General features: G+C 48.5%; 1 protein-coding gene across 3 annotated transcripts in view; it reads left to right on the forward strand.

The window, feature by feature from the left end:
- Positions 1 to 22,113, forward strand: part of TRAPPC10 (trafficking protein particle complex subunit 10) — a 584,087-nt gene that overhangs the window by 369,664 nt on the left and 192,310 nt on the right. For all 3 annotated transcript variants that reach the window (XM_085620787.1, XM_085620788.1, XM_085620789.1), the window contains one exon: positions 19,160 to 19,301. In XM_085620787.1, coding sequence (XP_085476913.1) covers positions 19,160 to 19,301 — 142 coding nt within the window. The remainder of the gene's footprint in view (positions 1 to 19,159; positions 19,302 to 22,113) is intronic.

A 22,113-nucleotide genomic window follows, 5' to 3' on the forward strand; every position in this document is an offset into this window, starting at 1 on the left:
ACCCTGGTCTTGCTGCCGTTCTTTATTTGTAATATTTGCATCTTGGTCTGTTATTGCCTCTGATCATCCTTTCCTTCTTTATAGTTGTCTTTACTGCACCTTTTTTTAGCCATTCTTTTACCCTTCTCCTCTTTCTACCCTTCACCAGCGTGTAAATCTTTTCTCAGCTCTGTTCAGTCTCATGACTCTATTTGTTATCTGATTCTGGCTGCCATTTTCCAAACTGCTTTTGCCTCTCCCTTTTCATTCTTCTGAATTCTAATCCTTTATCCCTTTCCCCTTTATGTTACTTTATCTTATTCTAGAACCCTCTCTGCCACATCTCTTTATAATCCTCTTCCGCATTCAACCTATTTGACCTTACTTTAGCTGTATCTCTGCTTGTTTCTCTTTTTAGCCTCTGTACTATAGATTATTCCAACCAGTACCACACTCCTATTTAGATGTCCTTCTGCTCTACCCAATTATAGCACTACCTCTGCCTTTTTATCATTTCTCTGTACCTTTTTGTATCACTGTCTCAGTTCATCCCTCTCAGTATCACTCAAAACGGTGCTACTGTCCAACGCTAGCTCTTCTGCGTCTATAGCACCTCATTACATCCAATGGTATTTTTACCATACCTCTGCTCATCCCTCTTTGTTTATCTCTACTATGCCGTACTATAGCTGTAGCTAGGCCCACACCCTCTTTACACCTTCCTGGACAGCACCCTAACAGTTCTGCTCATCCCTCATATTCTGTACTGTACCTTAGCCATGTCATTTCCTCCCACTTCCTCTTTATACCTTCCTGCACTGCACCACATGCTCATTCCGCTTTCTTTATTTGGATTGTACTCTTTATAACTTTTGGTACTGTACCTTATTCTAAACCTCCTCCGTCCAGTCCTTAGTTAATTCTTCCAACTCTTTATCTGCCTCATTATACTTCTCTGTACTGTACATATTCTAACTATCTCTACTCTGTTTCGTTCTTTATTCCTCTGACCTCAAACAATCAAAGCATCACATGTTCATATAGCCCAGTCTCAGAAATATTCTCCCAACTTTGAGTCATCAAGGGTCTCTCCCAGTTGGTACGAAGGAAGCCATAATCGTCCTACTTCTGGAAAAACCTATTGTGGACCCAATTTGACCACTCCCTTTCTTTCCCCAGCCGAAAACTATTGTGGGAGCTAACAAGACAACTAAATGAATATGTGGAGTAGTAGTACCGAAATCATCTACGGATAGACCCAGATGAAGTCTCCTCTTTTCCTCTTTACCCCTTGGCATCATACTAGACTAATGACCAGGTATCCTTTTGATAGGGGCGTAATCGCAAGAGCTCAATGGGACAGCTTCCAGTCATCTCCTGGTTACCATCACCAGAACTTTAGGAAGAGGGTTGGGGGAATCTGCTGTACTTGACATATGTGTTTGACAGTTTGTGTTCCCAAGATTGTCCTTGTCATCTTGTATTGTGGATGTGACTGGCTACTTGGGTCAGGCAGTTAGCACGAGTGCAATGCTTCGGTGCCACCATGGATTAGGTCAACAGACATATCAGGAGATGTCCAAGTATCTTGATGGATGTGCCATTCAATGGCTCTCACCTCTTTGGTGAGAAGGAGGTTCAGCGTCCTGCCACAGCTCATTCATTGGGTCTCTCAATGCCTGCCAGGCTGTTTCCCCAACAATGTAATCCCTTTACAAGGATAGCCAGGGGTTTGACCTATAGAAAACTCAAGCGCAGCAAGCCCGTCAGGCTTTTCGTGGTCAGGGCTATGGCTCCCAGAGACAATGTCCAGGGCAGTAGGTAAAATAAACAGCTTTTTTCCCCCGTTCCCCCCCAACATCAACCTCAAAACCCCTTTGTTGTGTCCTTAGCAACACACAGCCACCACGTATGAGGAAGGATCTGCCATTTTCTTCAGGGCTGGCTAGACTTCACTTTCCACAGATGGATCCTCCAAATTTTCCATCGGGGCTATGCCCTTCCATATCTTTCTACCCCGCCGGACCTTCCACTCGCATCAGGACAACTGACTGAAGACCATGTGTCCATTTTGCAGCAGGAAGTGCAGTTTCCTTTGGTCACAAGGGTCATAGAGAAGGGTCTGGCCTCAGAAGTAGCAACATTGGTGTTCTTTATGCTACTTCCTTGTGCCTAAGACGGACCGAGATCTCCATATTATTATAGACCTTTAAACTCTCCAGTCTTTCTTTCAAAAAGACAAATTCAACATGCTCAAGCTGGCCCACGCTCTATCTGCCCTAAATCCTAAATTCTAGATGGTAGCGTTAGACGTGCAAGACGCTTATTGTCGTATTCAAAGCCTGCAAGCCCACATTTCACAGTAGCCCCAGAGCCTTTTCGAGTTTGTGGTGTTCCCATTTGACCTCACCTGTGATGCTCTGGTGTACACAAAAGGGATGGTGATGGTCACAGCACATCTTCAGAGGTTGGGGCTTCCAGTTTTCCCTAACTTGATGACTGACTGTTGAAGGCAGGCTCGTCACAGACCGGTGTACACCACCTTCAGACAACACCAAAACCTTCTGACATTGTTTGTGTTCACTATCAAAGTGTTGGAGCCGTACCTGACCCCTTTGCAGATGCTCCTGCTCATCGGAGCTATCTTGGACACAGTGCAATTACATGCCTTTCTCCCAGAGTCAAGGTCATTTGATGTTTTAGCCTCAGTCCTGGATCTCAGTGATAGTGACTCTCAGGCTTCTGGGCCTTTTTGTCTCCTACATCCTGCTGGTTGACCATGCCAGATGGGATATGTGGGCCTTGCAGTGTAATCTAAAGTGCCTATTGGCCCAGCAGCAGGAGGACCTATCAGATTACATCCAGGTTTTGGAGGAGACTGCAAAAGATCTGCAGAAGTGGCTGATCCAACCGCAACTGGACCAGCAGCAGATCTCGCTCCACACACCACCCAGAGCTAAAGGTGGTGATGGACATATAACTGCTGGGTTGGGAATGCCATCTGGGAGAGGTGGCGGTCAAAGGTCTCTGGTCTCAGGCAGAAGCCAGAGTCCACAACAGTCTGTTGGAGCTGCGGGTGATGTGCTTGGTGTTGAAGGCCTTCCTGCCGAACATCAATGAGAGGCTGGTTCAGGTTCTTACAGACCACTTCCACTACGTGGTACTGCCACAAGCATGGTGGGATCTTAGCGATTTCCAGAGTCAAAGAGCCATGTGGCACAAGACTCAAGTCATCCTGGCATCTCCCTAATCGTGAACCAACTGGAGGGATCTTAAAGCGCCAGTGCAGCCGAAGTACGCCACTTAACAGATCGAAAATTGGCAATTACACCTGGAGATGGCGCAGACTTATTCCAGCAATAGGGAGACCCTTGGCTCAATCTCTTCTCCACGGACGAGCCCATGCAATGTCAACACTTGTGAGCACTACAATTCCCAATAAGGTTGTCTTTCGGAATCACGTTCAGCCTAGAGTGGAGCTCAAGACTCCTGTATGCTTCCCGCCTCTACCTCTCCTAGCTCGTGTTCTGAAGACCATCAGAAAAGACAGGGCCAAGATATCCTAGTGGCATCATTTTGTGCCAGGGGAGCGTGGTACCTACAACTCCTTGGCATGAACTTCTATTCTCCGATCAAGCTGCTGCTTCGGGAAGATCTTCTGTTGCAGCAGAAGTGCGGGGATGTTGCATCTGGGCCTGCTCACTTTGCATCTCCGTGCTTGGAGAAAGTTGACCTCCTTCGACCAGCACCCTGAGATCATTTATTTTATCTTGGCAGCAAGACTTCTTTCCACAAAATCTGTGTATGTCAATCGCTGGGACAAATTTGTGGATTGTTGCAGCACCTGACAAATTAACCCAATACAGGTAAAGTTCAGTGAAGTTTTATTGTTTGTGATATCCCTATCCCAGCAAGAACTTGCTTTGGGCACAGTTAAGGGTGATCTGTTGGCTCTTTTGGCTTTCTTGCAGTTGGGGGAATCAGTCTTTGTTATTCAAATCACCAAAACCCTTTGTGGTGCCTCAGTGGGACTTGAACTTAGTCTTTGCCTTCTTTTTTTTCTTAATCTTTTATTAAACAGAGAGAAATGACATTTCTGACTACAGGAGGAGGAATAGTACAGCATTCTGTTACGTTGATATCATTTTGTCGATGAACCACAGCGGTATTAAAGGTAAAGTAGGGACTCATGGTGTTAGAGGTTCTTCAGGGGTAAGGACAATAGGTGGAATATAAATGTTTCCTCTGTGTACATTCCATTTGTCCCAAATTGCGTACCACTTTTTGGGACACCCCTGTGCAACATACACTGTCTTTTCTCTAAGCATGCACCAACCCATGTCTGCCTTCCAGGTAGCCAATGTGGGCAACACTCTAGAGCCCCACAGACGGGCGATGTTTCTCTTAGCCACCATCAGGCCCAATGTGACCCAAATTTTCCCTTTGCTGTTTAAATCGGTAGGTTCCCAGACATTCAATAGACATTGTTTGGCTTCAGTTCCGAGTCTTACCTCAAGCAATTCATTCATACACTCATGTAGCCCCTTCCAGTAGGTCGGAATACTTGCACAATCCCATATTATATGCATGAATGTACCTTCCTGCCCACATTGCCTCCTGCACAACCCATCAGTCACTCTCCCCATGCTAACGAGTCTGGACCCTGACACATAGACTCTTATGTAAGATCTTCAGCTGAACCAGGCAGAGCCTGGAGGAAATCGCGACTTCTCTCGGGGAGGCTACTGCCTCCTGCCACTCTTCGTCGTCTAGTTCTAATCCATCTCTCTCCCACCGCCTCCTTATCAAAATGAGAGGATCGGAAGTGTTATTTATTAATTTCTTGTAGGTGAGGGAGATCACTTTTGTGGGCATGTAACCATCTAGCAACCTGTCTTCCAGTGGCGATGAGTCTGGGGGAAATACCCCCTTGGGCAAATTCAACATTAGTGCATGTCGCACCTGTAAATACCGAAAATATTCTTTGTCAGCTAATTCGTATTCTTTTTTCAGGGCGGCAAATGACACCATCTCCCCCTTCTGCCACAGATCTCTGATCTTTGAGATCCCGATCGGATCTCATTTGTCAAACCCTTTCGATGCCCGCAGGGTTCCTAACTGCTCAGTGTCCCACAAAGGAGTGGCCTGCGTGAGTTTCTGGTCCCACCCCAGACTTCTGTTCGTTGCCTTCCAGACTTGTACTGAGTGCCTGGTTGGCCCAGTGAGTTGAAACGTTTTAGTTGTGGAATATATGGCCCTGTTGAAATTGCCTCCTGGGACCAGCCATTTGTCCATCCTATAGCCTAGATCATCCCAGCACCGATATGTACTGTAATTGATTGCGGCCAGATGAGCAGCCCAATAATATTTTTTGATGTCTGGGAGAGCTATCCCACCGTCATACCATGACAGTACTAGCTTTTGTAAGGCTATACCTGGCCTGCCCTCCCAGAGTAGCTTTCTTTGGAGGCCTTCAATTTCTTTAAAATATTGCGCTGGGATTAGATCGGGGTGGTTCTGCAGGGCATATAGGAAACGGGCAAAGCCATCATTTTAAAAAGCGTTGCCCTTCCCAGCAGAGACAAAGGGAGTGGCCTCCAATGCGCCACATCTCGTCTCAATCTCTGGAGGGGAGGAAGCAAATTACAGTTGTATTGCGTCTTAGGGTCTGCTGATATGAAGATACCCAGATACTGGAAGCTGTCCCTGGCCACCTGGATTGGGCAGTTCTAGGATGGGGGTGGGGGCTCAACACTGAGGACATGTATTACAAACTTAGTCCAGTTAATCCTATAACCGGAATACTTCCTGAAATTCATAAATATGTTGATGACTCTATGAAGCGAGGCCTTGGGGGAGGCAAGATATAGGAGAATGGCATCCGCATATAGGGAGATGCGGTCCTTCCATGTGTCCGCCCACTTGTGGCCACGGTTTATCGAATCTTTACGAATCCTTGCCGCTAATGGCTCAAGGGAGAGTGCAAATAACAGTGGTGACAGCGGACAACCCTGACGTGTCCCACGACCCAACGGAAACATCTCCTGACTTCTTGTTGTTGACCACTACCTGTGCCATGGGCTCGGCATACAGCAGCCTTACTCAGCCAATAAATTCTGATCCGAAAGCTAGCTTTGTCAGGACTGCGAAAAGATATGACCATTCAATGGTGTCAAATGCCAATGTGGCATCTAATGATACTACCACTGCTGCTTCCTGAATCATTTCGATTCTGCCTAGCACGCCATGAAGCCTCCGCAAATTCAGTGCTGTTTTACGATAAGGCATAACGCCCAATTGATCAGGATACACCAGTTTACTCAGAACTTGGGTCAAGGGACTCACCAACAGTTTGGCGAAGATTTTGGGCTCTGCATTCAACAGGGAAATGGGTCTGTATGACGAGCACTTATCCCTGGGCTTACCCTCCTTATAGATTGTCACTAAGGTAGCTACTTGCTGGTCATAGGGAAGCATTCCCTTCTCTTTGCTCTCCTTAAACATTGCCCGTAGATGTGGGTGTGGAATTAGGCTTTAACTTGTACAATTCTATTGGCAGGCCATTGGGGTCTAGCACCTTACCGGACTGGAGGTTTCTTATCCCCTGCGCAACCTCGTCATTTGTGAGAGCACTATCTAAGGACTTCCGTTCATCAGATGACTGAGCAGGAAGTCGTATGTCCGCAAGCAGCGCCCTCGAGTCCTCCTCTGACAAGATAGAGCTTGTGCAGTATACTTGGTGGTAATGTTCGACAAACTCATTGACAATTGCTTGCGGATCTGTTATTAACCCCCTGTGCAGCTGTGACTTTTTAAACTAGGCGACTTGCCAGTTCCCTCCTGTCAAGCCAGGCGAGAAGCTTGCCGGCCTTGTCACCCAAGTCGTATATCCTGCCCTCTTTTTCCCTGACCAATGTTTTGGCCATGTCAGTGGCATTGGACTTGTATTCCTCCTTCTTGAGCCTGAGCTCATGCAGTTTATCACCTACAGCCTCCCCGTCGCTCCCTTCCTCCAGCTGGAGAATATCTGTTTCCACTTGAACCAGGTCTTTTACCTTTTCTTTCCGGACTCCTGCTTTAAGCGAGAGTGCTTGTCCCCTAAGTACCGTTTTGAAAGCCTCCCATAGAGTTTGTTGCGATGTAACTGTTCCTATATTCTCCAAGAAGTAGCAGTCCATGTCCTGAAGGAGAGCCGCCTTGACCACTGGATTACGCAGATACCAGGTGTTAATCGGTGCAATTTTACCGACCCTTTTCTCGTTCAAGACTAATTCAGCCCAGATGGGGGAGTGATCAGATATTCCCCTCACTAAATGTCTAACTACTTGGCCGCAACTAATCTGGCATGCCGGTTCAACAAGGTAGTTGATGCGGGAGAGACTGTTGTGCGCCCCTGAATGGAAAGTATATTGGTGACTGATAGGGTGATACGACCTCCATACATCCACCAGGCCCATTACGTCAATGAAATCTGGGAGCCATCTCTGCGAGGGGCCAATATCACGTGGAGGATGGCGTTTAACAGCGTCTTTTGCAACCTGTGTGAGTGGGCTTCAGGCTCTTTGTCAATCCACCTTATACCACCTTCTTCCTCATAAGCTGTTTTGGAGGACCTGAGCTTAATTTATACTGAAAATGGTTACTCCTTTTCATGCCAGTAATACAATCACTCTTCCAGAATGTTTTCCTCCCCCTCATCCTTCCAGCAAAGAAGAGGGACTCTATCGTTTGGCCCGTGAATGAGCTTTAAGCTACTGTATCAGTCGTAACAAGGAGCATCAAATAGACAGATAGCTCTTTGTAGGGTTTTCATGGTCAATGAATGGCAAGGCAGTGGAAAAATTCACCATCTTTCGATGGATTGTTCTCTGCCTGAAGAGCTACTATGCACTGATAGAGATACACCCCCAGCAGGCTTATTCCACGCGGAGTGCCTGTCCTGGCCATCCGTCAGGTGGCTATGTGGCCATCTGTACACACATTGACAAAGCACTACTGTCTTGACAGTCCGGTCCATAGGGAGAGGCATTTTGCCTACTCAGTTCTACATGACTTTCAGGTATAAGCTAGTTCACAGACCGTTCACTTGTAGGGAAGTTTCCGTCAGAAGGACAAGTTACTTACCTCTGGTAATGCTCTTTCTGGTGGGTACTCGATCTAACGGGTGATTCCACACAGACACTCCCACCTCTCCATTCTATGAGCTGAACTCTTTCATCTAAAATGGTCCTAATCCAGAGATTTGCACACTGGTCATACCCATCTGCTGATGGGGTCTGCATCTGAGGTCACGGACAGCCTAGAAAACAACTGACATCAGCGTGCATGGGTGGAGCTTGTATGCGGCTCTGCTCATCACTTCTAGAGCGGAATGACGCTTACGTGGAGCTGCACACCGCCACCTATCAGCGTGCAGGATTCAATCTGACTCCTGGGTAATATTCACGAAGTGAGGTGTGTGTGGTTAAATAGATAATCCCCCAGAAAGATTTTTACCGAAGATAAGTAAGTTGTTCATTGCACTCTTTTTACATTGAAGACCATGACATGCCAGACACGTTTGTTCTATATTTTGCTCACTTTGAAGAAATTAAGAGACATCATTGTTATTTTTGTGGAGGGGTGATAGGTCTCCATGTTTTTTCATTAACTCAGTTGTTTTGCCTTTGCATCTTTAAAGGATCATATGGATCATTTCTAGTTCATATTCTCTGGGTTTCATTGCAATTACAGGAAGACTTATTAGTGGTTAATAAGGCGTAACACAAATACATTCACCATTAAAGTTCAGTCTGTCCTTAGTGTTTATGAATTAGACTGTTACTGGAAAAGGCTGTGCGGGGTCGAAATGTGTTGTCAGCGATTTTCTGTAAATAAACACAGACAAGAAGCATCCTTACGTTATCGGTGAGGAGACGTTCCGGCCATCTTTCTGACTCATTGGGGTTGGAACTGGCAATTGCCCTTACTCTTGGGCCCACCTTATCTTGGTGCATAAATTATTCTTTCTTTGTGCTCACTTTATCTCAATCAATCAGTCAGGAGTTGGTAAAGCGCGCTACTCACCCGTGAGGGTCTCAAGGCGCTGGGGGAGGAAAAGCGGGGCTGCTCCGGTCAGTCGAAAAGCCAGGTCATGAGAGCCCGTCTGAAGGTGTTCAGGGTTGGAGAGCGTCTCAGTTCTGCTGGGAGAGTGTTCCATGCTGTGGCTGCGGTGTAGGAGAAGGCTCTCCCTCCAGCTCTGCTTCTGTGGATGCGGGAGACCTCTGCCAGGGCGAGGTCGGCTGAGCGGAGGTTCCTCTTGGGTGCGTGGAAACTCATTCGGTTGTTCAGGTATTTGGGTCCGATGTTGTTGAGGGATTTGTAGGCGTGTGCGAGTAGTTTGTAGGTGACCCTCTTATCGACGGGGAGCCAGTGGAGTTCTCGCAGGTGCGGAGTCATATGTTCGTGGCGCGGTATCCCTAGGATGAGCCTGGCGGCCGCGTTTTGGATGGTTTGGAGCTTGCGTAATAGGGATTTGTTGATTCCGGCGTAGAGGGCGTTGCCGTAGTCGAGCCTGCTGGTGATGAGTGCATGGTGACGGTCCTTCTGCAGTCTGGGGGGATCCACTAGAAGGTTTTTCGTAGGATCCGGAGGCAGTTTAAACTGGCGGAGGAGATAGCGTTGATTTGGCGGTTCATGGTGAGGGAGGAGTCGAGGATTATGCCGAGGTTCTGAGCGTGGTCTGTCGGGGTGGGTGGGGCCCCGAGGGCTGGAGGCCACCAGGAGTTGTTCCAGCCGGAGGGGCAGGGTCCGAAGATGAGAACCTCTGTCTTTTCGGAGTTGAGTTTGAGGCAGCTGTCCTTCATCCAGGTGGCCACGTTTCTCATTCCTTCCTGAAAGCTGAGTCTAGTGTCTTCCGGGTTCTTGGTGAGGGAGAGGATGAGCTGGGTGTCGTCGGCGTAGGATATGATGCTGAGCCCGTGCTGCCTGACGATGGCAACGATGGGGGCCATGTAGATGTTGAATAGAGTTTGGCTCAGAGAAGATCCTTGGGGAACTCCGCAGATGATGTCGGTGGGTTTGGAGAGGAAAGGGGGAGCATGACCCTCTGTGTTCTGCCGGAGAGGAAGGATCGGATCCAGTTGAGGGCGCCCCCCCCCCTATCTATGTGAAGTACACGTTGTTTTTCATTCAAATTGAATGGACGGATTCCACTGCAACCTGTGCTGATTTGATGCACAACGGTTACATTGACGCCATGCCTTATGAGTGCCTTATCTTGGTGCATTATTTCAATTTACTTTGTGTTCACTTTATTTATGTGAAGCACATGTGGCTTTTTCATCTCATTTCAATGGGTGTTTCTACTACAGCTTCTGCTGTCCTGACACACCACGGGGACATTGATGTCCCCCTTCATGAGTGCCTTACTCATGCCCTGAAGATGTCCGTTTGTACGGATGAAACGCGTCAGCTGTTCAGTCCACCTTGATCGTTTTTTAACCCAATGAGAATAAAGGAAGAAATAAAACGACATATTATTGAACACGGATTGATTTTTTTCTTGTGTGTTTTTCTTTGCTCTGTGGTGCACCTTTGCTTCTGTTAAAAATGGTGATATTCCTGTTTAGGATTGCACTGTGACAGTGGGTGCACTAACAGTGTGCACACAGCTTTCTGGATACCTCCAAGTGCATATATAAAATCTAGGGATAGCAGGTCAGGTGCTGGTCTTTATAGGGTTCCACTGTCTGTTTGTTTTGTTATCAGACAAGAAGCATATCTACCAGTAAACGTCCATTTACTTTGTGTGGATATGTTTAAGACTAGAGGATATCCTAGGAAAGTCCTGGGAAAAAAAAAATGTATGTATGTGTGTGTATATATATATTTTTTTTTTCCTTTTTCAGGTGACATCCTCTGATGTTGGTGCGACCTCCCCCGACAGATAAGATTGGGGTTTCATGCTCCTTCAGCCGACTCTGCACAGATTGAGGCATTTTTTTTTAAACACAGTTTTTTATTGAGTTACAGTTCGCAGGTGTATACACATATACAGTAAGTTATTTAGCACATGGCATATCGACATCTCAGTGCAACAGTATATGAAGGTACATCTGGCGCCATGCGCACAGGGCCAGCGGAGCAGTGAGCAAAACTCAGGTTTTCTCTTTTAGTGAACCATTTATCGTAAAAAAACAATAAGCAAAAGGTAAAACGAAATGAAAACAAAACATCCCCCCTCCCTTCCCTGGTCCATTGGTCCACACAAAACAGTAGGGTTTAGGAGAAAGTTGTGTACACTGACTCAATTGTAAAAAAAGAAATCCGACTCCACCGGGTGGAGTAGGCAATTACATGCATCCCTGGGCATCAACAATAAATCATAGCATGTTACTCAATTCCAAGCGAGTCAGACATTGGGGAAAGGGGGCTGCGGGTGATGGGGGCTCAGTTGGCGACACCGGGGGGGGGGGGGGTTTAGAGGGGGGGGTGAGTGAGTCAAGGGCTTTAAGTGTCTCTAACATTTGGTCCCAATCCATAGAAATGGGAGTTTTGCGGTGGCCTCGGTACTCCTCCTGTCTAAGGATAGCGCTCTCCGCAGTGCCCCACCTGACTATTTCCGTCTGCCAGACCACTGGTGTAGGGGGGTGGGCAGATTTCCACCTCATGGTGATGGCCCGTTTTGCCAACAGCACAGCCAAGTCCGCAAATGTATACTGCACTTTCAATTTCTTGTGGTGTTTATGCAGACCTAGTAGGCAGCTGTATGCAGCCATCCAGTCGGCCGTGCTGTGACCTCTCGGACTCTGTAACCAATTGTTTACCAATATGTGGAGGAGGTCAGCATCCACCTCCTGACACCTAGGCCATGAAAGTTGGACGTCTGGATAGATACAGTTCAGTCGGTGTGGGGTCAGATAGGCCCTGTGCAAGATCATGTGTTGTATATACTTAAATTTATAATTCCGGGAGACTTTCTTGGGGAATTCCAATATAATTGCCCAATCTCTGTCCAGGAGTTCTCTCCCCAGTCCCGCCTCCCATTTAGCCTGGAGCTTAGTTAGTCGTCCCTGAGTGCGTGCGGATCCCCCTATAGAGCCATCGGGTAAGATGTCGACCTGCATCCATCGGGTATGTAGCATATACAAGTTCATTTTTTAGGGGTTCTATCAATGGTGTTTGATGTAGTGGGCAATGGTTGTGTGGAGAAGAAACAGTGACGGGGGGACCCCTGTGCACAGGTGAAATTGTCTTGGTCCGTCAGTGTGCCGTCTACAAACAGCGTTCCAACAGTGGATACCCCCTCCCAGAGGGACACAGTCCGCTTCGTTATTAAGCCATGTGCGCCAGGGATCCCAACGAAGGGAATATTGGGAGAGTATGGGAGGGTTCGTCTCGTATAGTTGAGAGACTTCTTCCAGTACACCAGCGCAGTCCTAAGCAAGGGGGGAGCCGTTGGCGGGATTTTAGCTGGCAGCAAAAGTAAAGCATGCAGTGTACCCTGAGCAAGGAGGCGATCGGTGTACCCAATCTCATGAATGTGCCTTCCTGCCAGCCAATAGGACAACCACTGAAGTTGGCTGGCCATAAAATATGCCCGAAAGTCTGGCGCCCCCAGGCCTCCCTCAGCAGGCCGAAGCTGTAACTTTGCCAATCCCACTCTCCTGCGTCCCTTTCCCCAAAGAAGGTCTACCAACAGGGAAGCCAGCGTCTTAAAAATACCAGGCGGGATGACAACCGGTATGTTAGCAAAGAAATATAAAAGACTGGGGAGCATTACCGTTTTGGAGATGGCTATCCTGCCCATCACAGACAATGGCAAGGAAGTCCAGAAGGAGTTCTGCCTCCGGAGAGACCGTATTATCTTCTGTAGATTACCATCAATCAAGTCCTGGGGAGTTAGATAAATTTGAATACCCAAGTATTTGAAGGTGTCTGGGGCAGTCGTCCGCAGGAGGTCGCCAAAGGCTATCGGGTCAGGGCGTCCCTATGCCGCATAAAAAATGCGTGAGATTTCTGGGCGTTATTCGTCAAACCCGATATTCGTCCAAAACTTTTAAGTAGAGTCGGGACGGTCTCCAGACTGGTTGTGAGGTCATTGAAGTAGAGGATAATGTCGTAAGCATATGCAGACGCAATATGTGTTGTGTTAAGCGCGGGTATCCCCAGGCCTATGGCCTCCTTGCGGATCTTGAGGAGTAGGGGTTCTAGCGCCAGGACAAATAATATTGGTGACAGGGGGCAGCCCTGTCGGCTGCCCCTGGCCACAGGATAAGCGGCTGATATGGATGTGCCTGTCCGGGCCTTGGCCGTGGGAGAGGAGTACAGCAATTTGATCCACGCAAGGTATCCCCGTGGGATACCAAACCTCTTAAGAGGGGACAGCATATATGTCCAGTCACGGGTGTCAAATGCCTGTCGCATATCCAGAGATATACACCCGGCGGTGTTGGAAAGGGCTGCAGTGGTTTCCATCAGATAATGGAGGCGCCCAATATTGAGAGAGGTGCTGCGGCCTGGGACGAATCCGCACTGATCCGTATGGATAAGTCCAGGGAGGTAAGGAAGCAGACACTGGGCTTGTATTTTACTGAGTATTTTATATTGGGTAGCTAACATAGAGAGGGGATGGTATCCCGATATGTCTTGGGGATCCCTGTTTGGCTTGGGGAGGGAAACAACCAGCGCTTGCAAAGTCGTTACAGGAAGTGTGCGCTTTTCTAGTGCCGTCTTGTAAAGAGTCAACAGGCGTGGGGCTAGTTGCTCAGCATAGGTCAAGTAAAACTCCGCTGGGAGCCCGTCAAACCCCGGAGTCTTGTTCTTAGGGAGACCCTTAAGGGCTCCCTTTACTTCAGCTGTAGTAATAGGGGCCTCCAAGTCTGATTGTGCATCTGCCGACAATACGGGGAAAGTGAGGTCGTCCTGGATATTAGTCAGGAGATCTTGAGACACCGCTGTTGGGGCAGTGTAGAGGGACTTGTAGTAGGTGCAAAACGCCACGTTAATATCGGCTTGGGTATTGGCCACAGTGCCATCCAGGAGGAATACCTCCAGTATAGGGTGCGGGGGTGGAGTGTGGAGGATGAGACGAGCCAAGAGAGTCCCTGATTTGTCAGCCTCTTTATGACTATATTGGGTATATGTACTGTAGTATATTAAGCGGAGTCGTTCCAGGAGCTCCGCATGTTGAATCCTGGCTTCCTGCAATGGCGCCTGCCAAGTAGGGTCAGAGATAGCCTCATTTTCTAGTTTATTCAGGGAGTCCTCCACCGACACAAGCTTCTGATGTAGCTCGCATCGGGCCCCAACAGTAGCCCCTATGGCCACCCCCCTAATCACTGACTTAAACGCATCCCATTCAACTAGACATGAGGATGCCGAGCCACTATTTTCTGTGAAATAATTGGTGATGGCGGTGCCTAGAGTTTCCCGGAATACCCCATTTTCCAGTGTGAGCGGCCACAGTCGCCAAGTCGGGACAGGGGACAGGGCCCTCCCCCATTCGAGCAGCACTGCAAGTGGATTGTGGTCGGATAGCGTTTTCCCGAGGTACGTGGATTCAATCACTTGGGATGACAGGGAGCAGAAAATTCTGTCTGTGTATGCAGCTGGTGGGGGGGGGAGTAAAATGAATATTCACGGTCAAACGGGTGTAGTATGCGCCATATGTCACTAATCCCCCAGCCCACCGCCCAGGCATGTAGGAAGCCCGCTATCTTAGTAGTCACTGCGCCCTGCACTGGGGGATGAGAGCGGTCCAATTGCACATCCAGAACAGAATTGAAATCCTCCCGAGAACCCAGGGACACTGTACCCAGTCCACCAAAACCGCATTAAGGCTAGTAAGATAAGCAGTCTGTTCGTAGTTCGGGGAATACACGCTGCTCAAAACAATTGGATTTCAGTCCAACTTGCCCCTCAGGAGAACATAGCGCCCTGCTGTATCTACCCTCCGCTCCAGCATTTAAATGGCACCCCATTTCTTACCCAGATAAGTGACCCGCGTGCAAAGGCAGAATAGGAAGAATATGCCTGCCTGGTTCTGATGCGTCCTAGGAGAGCTCACTCCAAGCCGGCTCTGGCCTCCCTCCATTGGTTACCAATTCGGGAACGAATCTGGTTCAAGGCGCTGTGTGTGCCACCGCATTATTCATGGGTCTACGCCTGTATACCTATTGAACCTCCTCACCCCTTATGTTCCAACCCGCCGCCTGAGGTCTGAGGGGATAGGGTTGGTTTGTGTTCCGGCTGTAAAGAGAGCCAGGATGGGTGGCCGCTCCTTCCGCCTCTTGGCGGCCCAACTCTGGAATAAACTTCCAGTGAGTCTTCGCTTGGAGCCCTCAGAGGGCGTTTTTAGGAAGAAGCTGAAGACTCATTTATTTCCTCCAGGATAGTGATCTGTAGCCTGCCATAGCGTATCTCACCATAGCGCGGGGACACACTGTCTAGTGTAACCAGGCGCTTTATAAGTTACAAACATTCGCTGCACGAACAAACCCAGAATTACATCCCCGCCGGAACTATGTAGGATGGTGAACAATGAGGTATGCCGAACCTGGGAGAAAAAGGGTTAGTCAAAAGGAAACGTTTCCCTACATTATACAGATAATATCAACATCTTGCTGTCTCTTGATCATAGTTACAAAAGAGTTGTAGAGGACAGGCCTCCACTTCAACCAAACAGGACCTTGACCACCTGAGGAGTAATCGAGGGGAACAAAGGGTCATTGCTGCCAGAGTCTGATGGCATCACATCATCGTCTGATTGTTCCGGGTATTAAGAGATCTGTGTAGGATCCCGCATGGCAGCGGCCACCTCCAGCGCAGATTCCTGTTCCATCACGGCCTGCTCTTGTTTTTGTTTCTTTGTAGAAGGGAGTGATCGCGAAGCTCCATTAAGACTGGGTCTAAGCCGGTTGGACTGCGCCCGGGACCCCCGCACCTGCTAGTCGATGCCATCCAGACACTGGGCGGGCAAAGTGTGTTCAAGCCAGTCGTTCGCCGCTTCGGGGCAATCAAAGAAGTGGGTTTTCTGGTTATGAATGATTTTTAAACGTGCGGGGAACAGCAAGGCGTACTTCAGATTGAGGGCTTGGAGCTTCTTCAGCGGCTGGTAAGAGGCCCTCTGACGCTGTATCTGCACAGTGTAATCCGGATACAGGGAGATTCGGGTGTTTTTTTAACAGTATCTGGGCATTGTCCCGTGCCTTCTGCAATAGGAGATCGTGGTCTCTATAATTGAGAATGCGGGCAATTAGTGGTCTGGGCGGCCGGCCCGTAGGGATACGATGCGCACGTTCCACGCAGAAGAAGGCAGGAAGACCCTCCGGAGCTACCCTGTCTCTGAGCCACTTCTCAACGAAGTCCGTTGCGTCAGTACCTTCAGAGCTTTCCGGCAGCCCAATAATGCGGGTGTTATTTCGCCGCGTCCTCCCTTCCGCATCGTCAGCCCTGTCCAGCAGGATGGTCGGCTGTGCATTCAAGTGCGCTAGTTGAGCAGCACGATCTTTTTGTTGAGGCACAAGATCAGACAGTGTGCGGGTATGGTCCTTGACAGTAGTTGCGAGGTTACCATGATCTGCCCACAAGGCCAGTAGTAAACGTACCTATCTGGTTCTCGATGACCTGGTGCGAGTCCCTTATCTCCTGTAAAATCAGGTCCAATTTGTCAGGTGGGGGCGACAGGGCAGTCGGCGGAACGCAGCTGATCGAGGAAGCCTGGGTGGCCAAGTCCGCAACCCCCTGATGTGGATCCTCAGTGCCGGGCCCCTCTGGTTGCTTCCCCCACTGACGCCCCATGGCAGTGTGCACAAGGGCGAGAAGTAGAAGTGAAAGTACCACCAGGCGTCCACAGCAATAGTCACACCCAGCACAACATAAAGTCTATGTGCCACCGGGCAAGTGGGCAGTCTGCGTGCAAGCAGTCTGTAGGCCGCAAACAGGGGAGGAGAGATACTCCAGCCAGGAGCAAGAGCAGGTGCCAGAGAGAGCGCGGGTGGTGCTCGCTGTGTCCAGTCCCAGTCTGTGGGTCCGCTCCCATTCTAGGGTACAAGCGTGGGGTCCAGATCTCATTCAGCAAAGCACCAGTCCTCCATTACGGCTGTCCGGCCGTGTGCGCATCTATTACGCCGTCGGACCACCGAGCCCGTTCACCGCACCTCCAGCCCATGTCCAGCCGGCGGGGTCCCCGGTCGTCCAGAGTCAAAGGGATTTTTCCACGCATTGTAGAGTGGCTCCAGCCATGGGAGCATCAACTGCAACCCCAGGGCGGGAACCGCAGCCGCTCCAAGTGAGTCAGTCAACACAGCAGCGCGGCGGCCGCACACCCGACCGGCCGCCGGTCGGTGCCCAGGACACAGCACCCTCGCAGAAGGCAGATGCGGATGCCGCACAGCAAGGCCCTCCCACGCCGCCCCCACCTCTCCAGAAGGCTCGTAGGTAGGGCAGTCGTCACTCCGCGAATCAGTAGGCCCTCGTATGGAAGCTGGGGCTCTCCACCTCCGGGGCCCCCGGTCCAATGTCAATCCACTTCCCCCGTTGTGGCAATTTGGGTCCGGGCTCGCGCCGTCCTCGGTCGCCTTGACGGAAGGCAGTGATGGCAGCTGGTTCCCAGGCGCTGGCCCCCAAGGGCCCTCTCCTCAGATGACGCAGGGCCGAGGAGCGCCGTCGACGTCCAAGGCCGGAGATCTCAGCCGTCCCGGGGGTTTACAGCCCCGTCATTGCAGGTAGGAGACCCCGGTGGATTCCGCAATCAGGCGGACAGCCCCAGCGGCAGGGAGACTCCCAGGGTCGGCGGGAATAGCAGGGTGATTCAAGTCCCGGCCGGGAGCTCCGCTACAGTGCAACCGCCATGTTAGACGCCTAGCCACGCCCCCCACAGATTGAGGCATTATGGCAAGTGATGCTTGATCTTTTCAGTATAGTCCCTCGCCCTGTGGGCAACTGGCCAAGTAGAGAGTCCACTCCTGCAGGCACGATGACTCCGGCTGCCCTGATGGTGCACCTCCACTAACTTTGTGTCCTCGGACTGCAGCAAAGAAGACGCTACTGAGGGTGATGCCCGCATTCAATGTTGCTCCTCTTCGGAGCAGGTTTTAAAGCCAACGGCGATGCTGACCAAGAAGTTGGGAAAGTATCATCCACTAGACAAAGGAGAAGGTAATTTTAATGATGAGCCCTACTGTGAGCAACTCTCCAAGGCGCTAATGTTCGCCTGCCTGGAAGTTTTCAGTTTGGATTTGCGGGAAAGGTTTCATTTCCTTGGCTATGGTGGATCTGTGCTACAGCAGCGTGGAGAGTAGAGACTCAGAGACTGATCACCCCCTGCACCTTACAATACTTGGAGTTCGACTGTACCAGTGGCCTAGATACTTCACCTGGAGGGGACGTTTCCTGACCCTCCTTCGGAGGAGGCTTTATCTTTTACGGCAGTCATTTGGAATGCGGCAGAGGCCTTGTTTATCCCTACTCCTAACCCTTACTGGGCTCATCCATGTATATTTTGTTGAATATTTTCCCTCATCTTATTCTGTGTCTTGATGTGCCCCCACCTTTATTATAGGTCAGTATTATACCAAATGTCAAACCTATCTCTTGCCCTTTCATTGTTTACCCCATTCCTCTTTTTACCTCTGTACTTTATTTCATTGTAACACAAGCTCCTCCCTGTTATTCTTCATCTCACTGTGGTCTGTCTTTCTTCAAATCTCTGCCCTGTCCTTGCATCTTGCCTTACTGTACTTGATCGCTTTCTTCGTCTACCTCAGTGCCCCTCCCTGTGGTGTGTATATTTGAGTTCATTGCCTACACGCATCGTACTGTAATCTTAACTTGCTCTGTCCCTCTGCCTTACCTGGAGAGCCACATAGCCTCTCTTTACCTTAGTTTTCCTTCTTTCTTCTTTGTCAGCCTCTTAAAGTTGATTGAATTATGCTGTGTATTACCTCTGACTTTTGTTTTACCTGGAAATTAGACACTGTCGTAGGAGACCCCGTTAAATAACTGCGCTTTTCCCAACCATATCCATTTCAGGTTCTGTGTCAGTTTAAACAAATGTTACGGCTAAAAATCCTAGATTGCACATGGTGCTGGCTCGTAGGCGAAATGAAATGAGTTGAATTTTAATACAAACCATTGATGTGAAATGCTTCCTTGTCTGAAAGTCTGTTAAGGTAACCATTTTTTCTGCTTCATCAAGGCCAAAGAACCAGGGACGTACACACTACGGCAATTAGGTGCCTCGCTGGGCGGGGTGCAGTTCATCCTTCCTCACATCTACCCTGTTGTGCAGTATGATGTCTACTGCCAGGAACCCCTGTTGAAGGTGGAACCGCTGAATGGTGAGTAGACTGGAATAGACATCCTGCTCTGGTTAATTCTTAGGACACTGTATGCAACGGTCTGATTCGGTTGCTCAGAGCCTATGCATGAGGTGCTGTTAACCAATGTGGTAGGATGGTTTTGCATGAGAGAGGTTTTATCTTGTATTTCTTTTCAGTTGTGTTAATCAGGTGCAGGTGCAAAAAGAACAATTTATGAACGGACTGCTGAACAATGTCAAACACTCGCTCCCAGTCAGAGATCTGGGCCTTAGTCCATCATTTGTTAGCTTGAATCCAGTGGCATGGCAAGCAACAAAAACAATGGATTTAGCCCAGATCTTTGACTGGGGGTTAATGTTTGACATTGTTCTGCATTCTGTCCCTCAATTGTTCTTTTTTGTATTTGTCACCCCAAGTGGGACAGGTATGCCCAGGCGTGGGTCCTGTGCTCGCCATGCCGCTGGCTTCAAACTATCCTGGCTGATGAGGGGTGATATCCGAAAGCCAGTCCTAGGATGCTTGTTTCCGGTCAATGCAGAATCTGGCCTGGCAGTTCGGACAGGAATGTTCCCATGGGGAGCAGGGTCAAGATTGACTTGCATATGGCTGGGGTCTATACTGGAATGGCATGGTGAACAAATAAAGATGGATTTAGGCCCAGATTTCTGACTGGGGTGAATGTATGACATTGTTCTGCATTCCGTCAATAAGTTATTTTTGTATCAATCGGGCGCAGGACCTTTTTTGTGTTATCGCTGGTTTGCCTTCCCCTTGCAAATCCTGCTTGATCTAGGTGGGCTAGTTAGGGCATTGTGTGCGCCACACAGGCTGCTGATATAGAAATATTGACTTCAACAGTAAATAGTTCTGACAAAAATTGCCCCGTATGAATTTGGTCTCTGCGGATATTTCCCCGGTTTAAAGTATCTGATCCTGGAGCTTTATTTAATTTATATCTTTATTTGTTAATAAAAGCTCTTTAGTGCGGTGTGCAGTAGTTTAGCTTTTCTCTCTCATGCCATAGTTGAGGCATGCTTGGAAATTATCTTCCAATGGTTCTTTTGGATTTGATTCCCTTGTAAGCAATTGATGCAAATTACAAAATTCATTTCCGTTGTCGCCCACTTCCCCTTGTCATCCTGAACCTCACCAATGTAGTTGTGTATTCACTTAACTCGTAGGGAATTGGCTAATAAACTTCCCATTTATATCTCCCTCATAATATTTAAAGTCTAGTCTATTTAACATGTGTTTTGTCTTTTCTAACTCAAATCTTTTTAGCTCTCCTCTAGTATGTTACTTTCCACCATATCTTTTGTGATAATGTGTTTTTGTGCTGTTTGTCAAAGGTTTCACTTCCTCTTCTCAGAAGGGCTGTCTCTTTTATAAAGTATCCTCGTAAGCCAGCCTTTAGGGCACTGCTTCACAGAAGCCACTGGAAACTCTTCTGTTTACTGAACTGTACGTGTTCTTTGATGGCCTCTTTGATATATTGTATTATGTGTGGAGATACTCGTAAAGTGTCTATCCCTTTGCACAGCGTCATTGTTCTTCTACCAGGTCCCTGCAGTGTTATCAAGGCTGGAGCATGGTTTGATATTTATCCCTGTTATGCATCTATGATGTTTCCCATCAATCTTTTGTCTAGAAATATATAAGCAATAGAGCTGTGCGTCTAATGGGCGCGTGGAATGTGGTTGTCTGTATCTCCAGCCATCCACAAATCCCTGATCCTCCAGAAGTCTCTTTGCTGGGTAAGCTGTTTACTCCATATCTCTGTTTAGTTTTATCCATCACCACATGGAGGACTATGTTGATATCTCCTCCCAAAATGAGCGGGCTTAGGATTTTGCTATTTCCTTTTGTATTGTTGTAACTAAGAAATTATCTTGTCCTTCATTTTCTTGGTGTTTTTCTTAGCCATAATCAGGAAGGATCCTCCCCCAACCAGCCCGTTGAGCAGTAGTCATCTAACCTGTGGGTCTTCAAATGTATTTGTTGTCTGCTATTGGAATTGTTTTGATATTAAGAAGCCTACCCCACCTGTTTACTCCCACAACACCCTCCTCGGGCAGATGCTGGATATTAGTTTGCAAAAAGACATGCCATGAATCTCTGATGATCTGCTCAATGTGTCTCTTGTATGAAGCTCATGTCTGCCTCATCTTGTTTTAGCTCTGTCAAAATCGCCTGCCTCTTAGCTGTTTTTTTTTAGCCCCCACACATTGTATAGGATGCATTTGTATGTGCTCATTTCATTATCTGGATTGAATTGTTAACTTGTTGCTCTCCCACCTTTTGCTTTTGTAGTGCGCCTATTTTTCCAACTCCTCTCCCCCTCCCACACACTCCCACTCGGGATTTGATGCTGTCCTGCTTCTGTCTTTATCGTTCCCTTGTCTTTCTTGTGTCCTCTGGATTAGAACTGTTGGAACTAAGATTACCATTGCTATAACTCCCACCTTTTGCTTCTTTACCTTCAGTACATTCTATTTCGTTCCTCTGCTCCTCCTATGTTACATTACCAAGTGTAGGAAAGTGGATATCTGACTATGGTTACCCCCAACTTTTTGCCCAGTGTCTAGCTGGTTTTTCGACTTAGTTGGCCTGAGATCCTGCCATTCAGGGTCTCAGGCTGTCTGCTCTCTCTTTAAAATGGACTCCATGTACCCTAGGTACATTCCCAATTGGTAAGGATCACCTTATTGGACCCTGTACAGTGTACCCTAGGTACCCAGGGCATAGGTGTACCCTAGGCCTCCCAGGGGCTGCAGCATGTATTATGCCACCCCTGGTCTGGCCTTCCAATCAGACACAACTGGCTGATCAC

This window comes from Triturus cristatus, chromosome 8 (assembly GCF_964204655.1).
Source record: "Triturus cristatus chromosome 8, aTriCri1.1, whole genome shotgun sequence".
Taxonomy (NCBI): domain Eukaryota; kingdom Metazoa; phylum Chordata; class Amphibia; order Caudata; family Salamandridae; genus Triturus; species Triturus cristatus.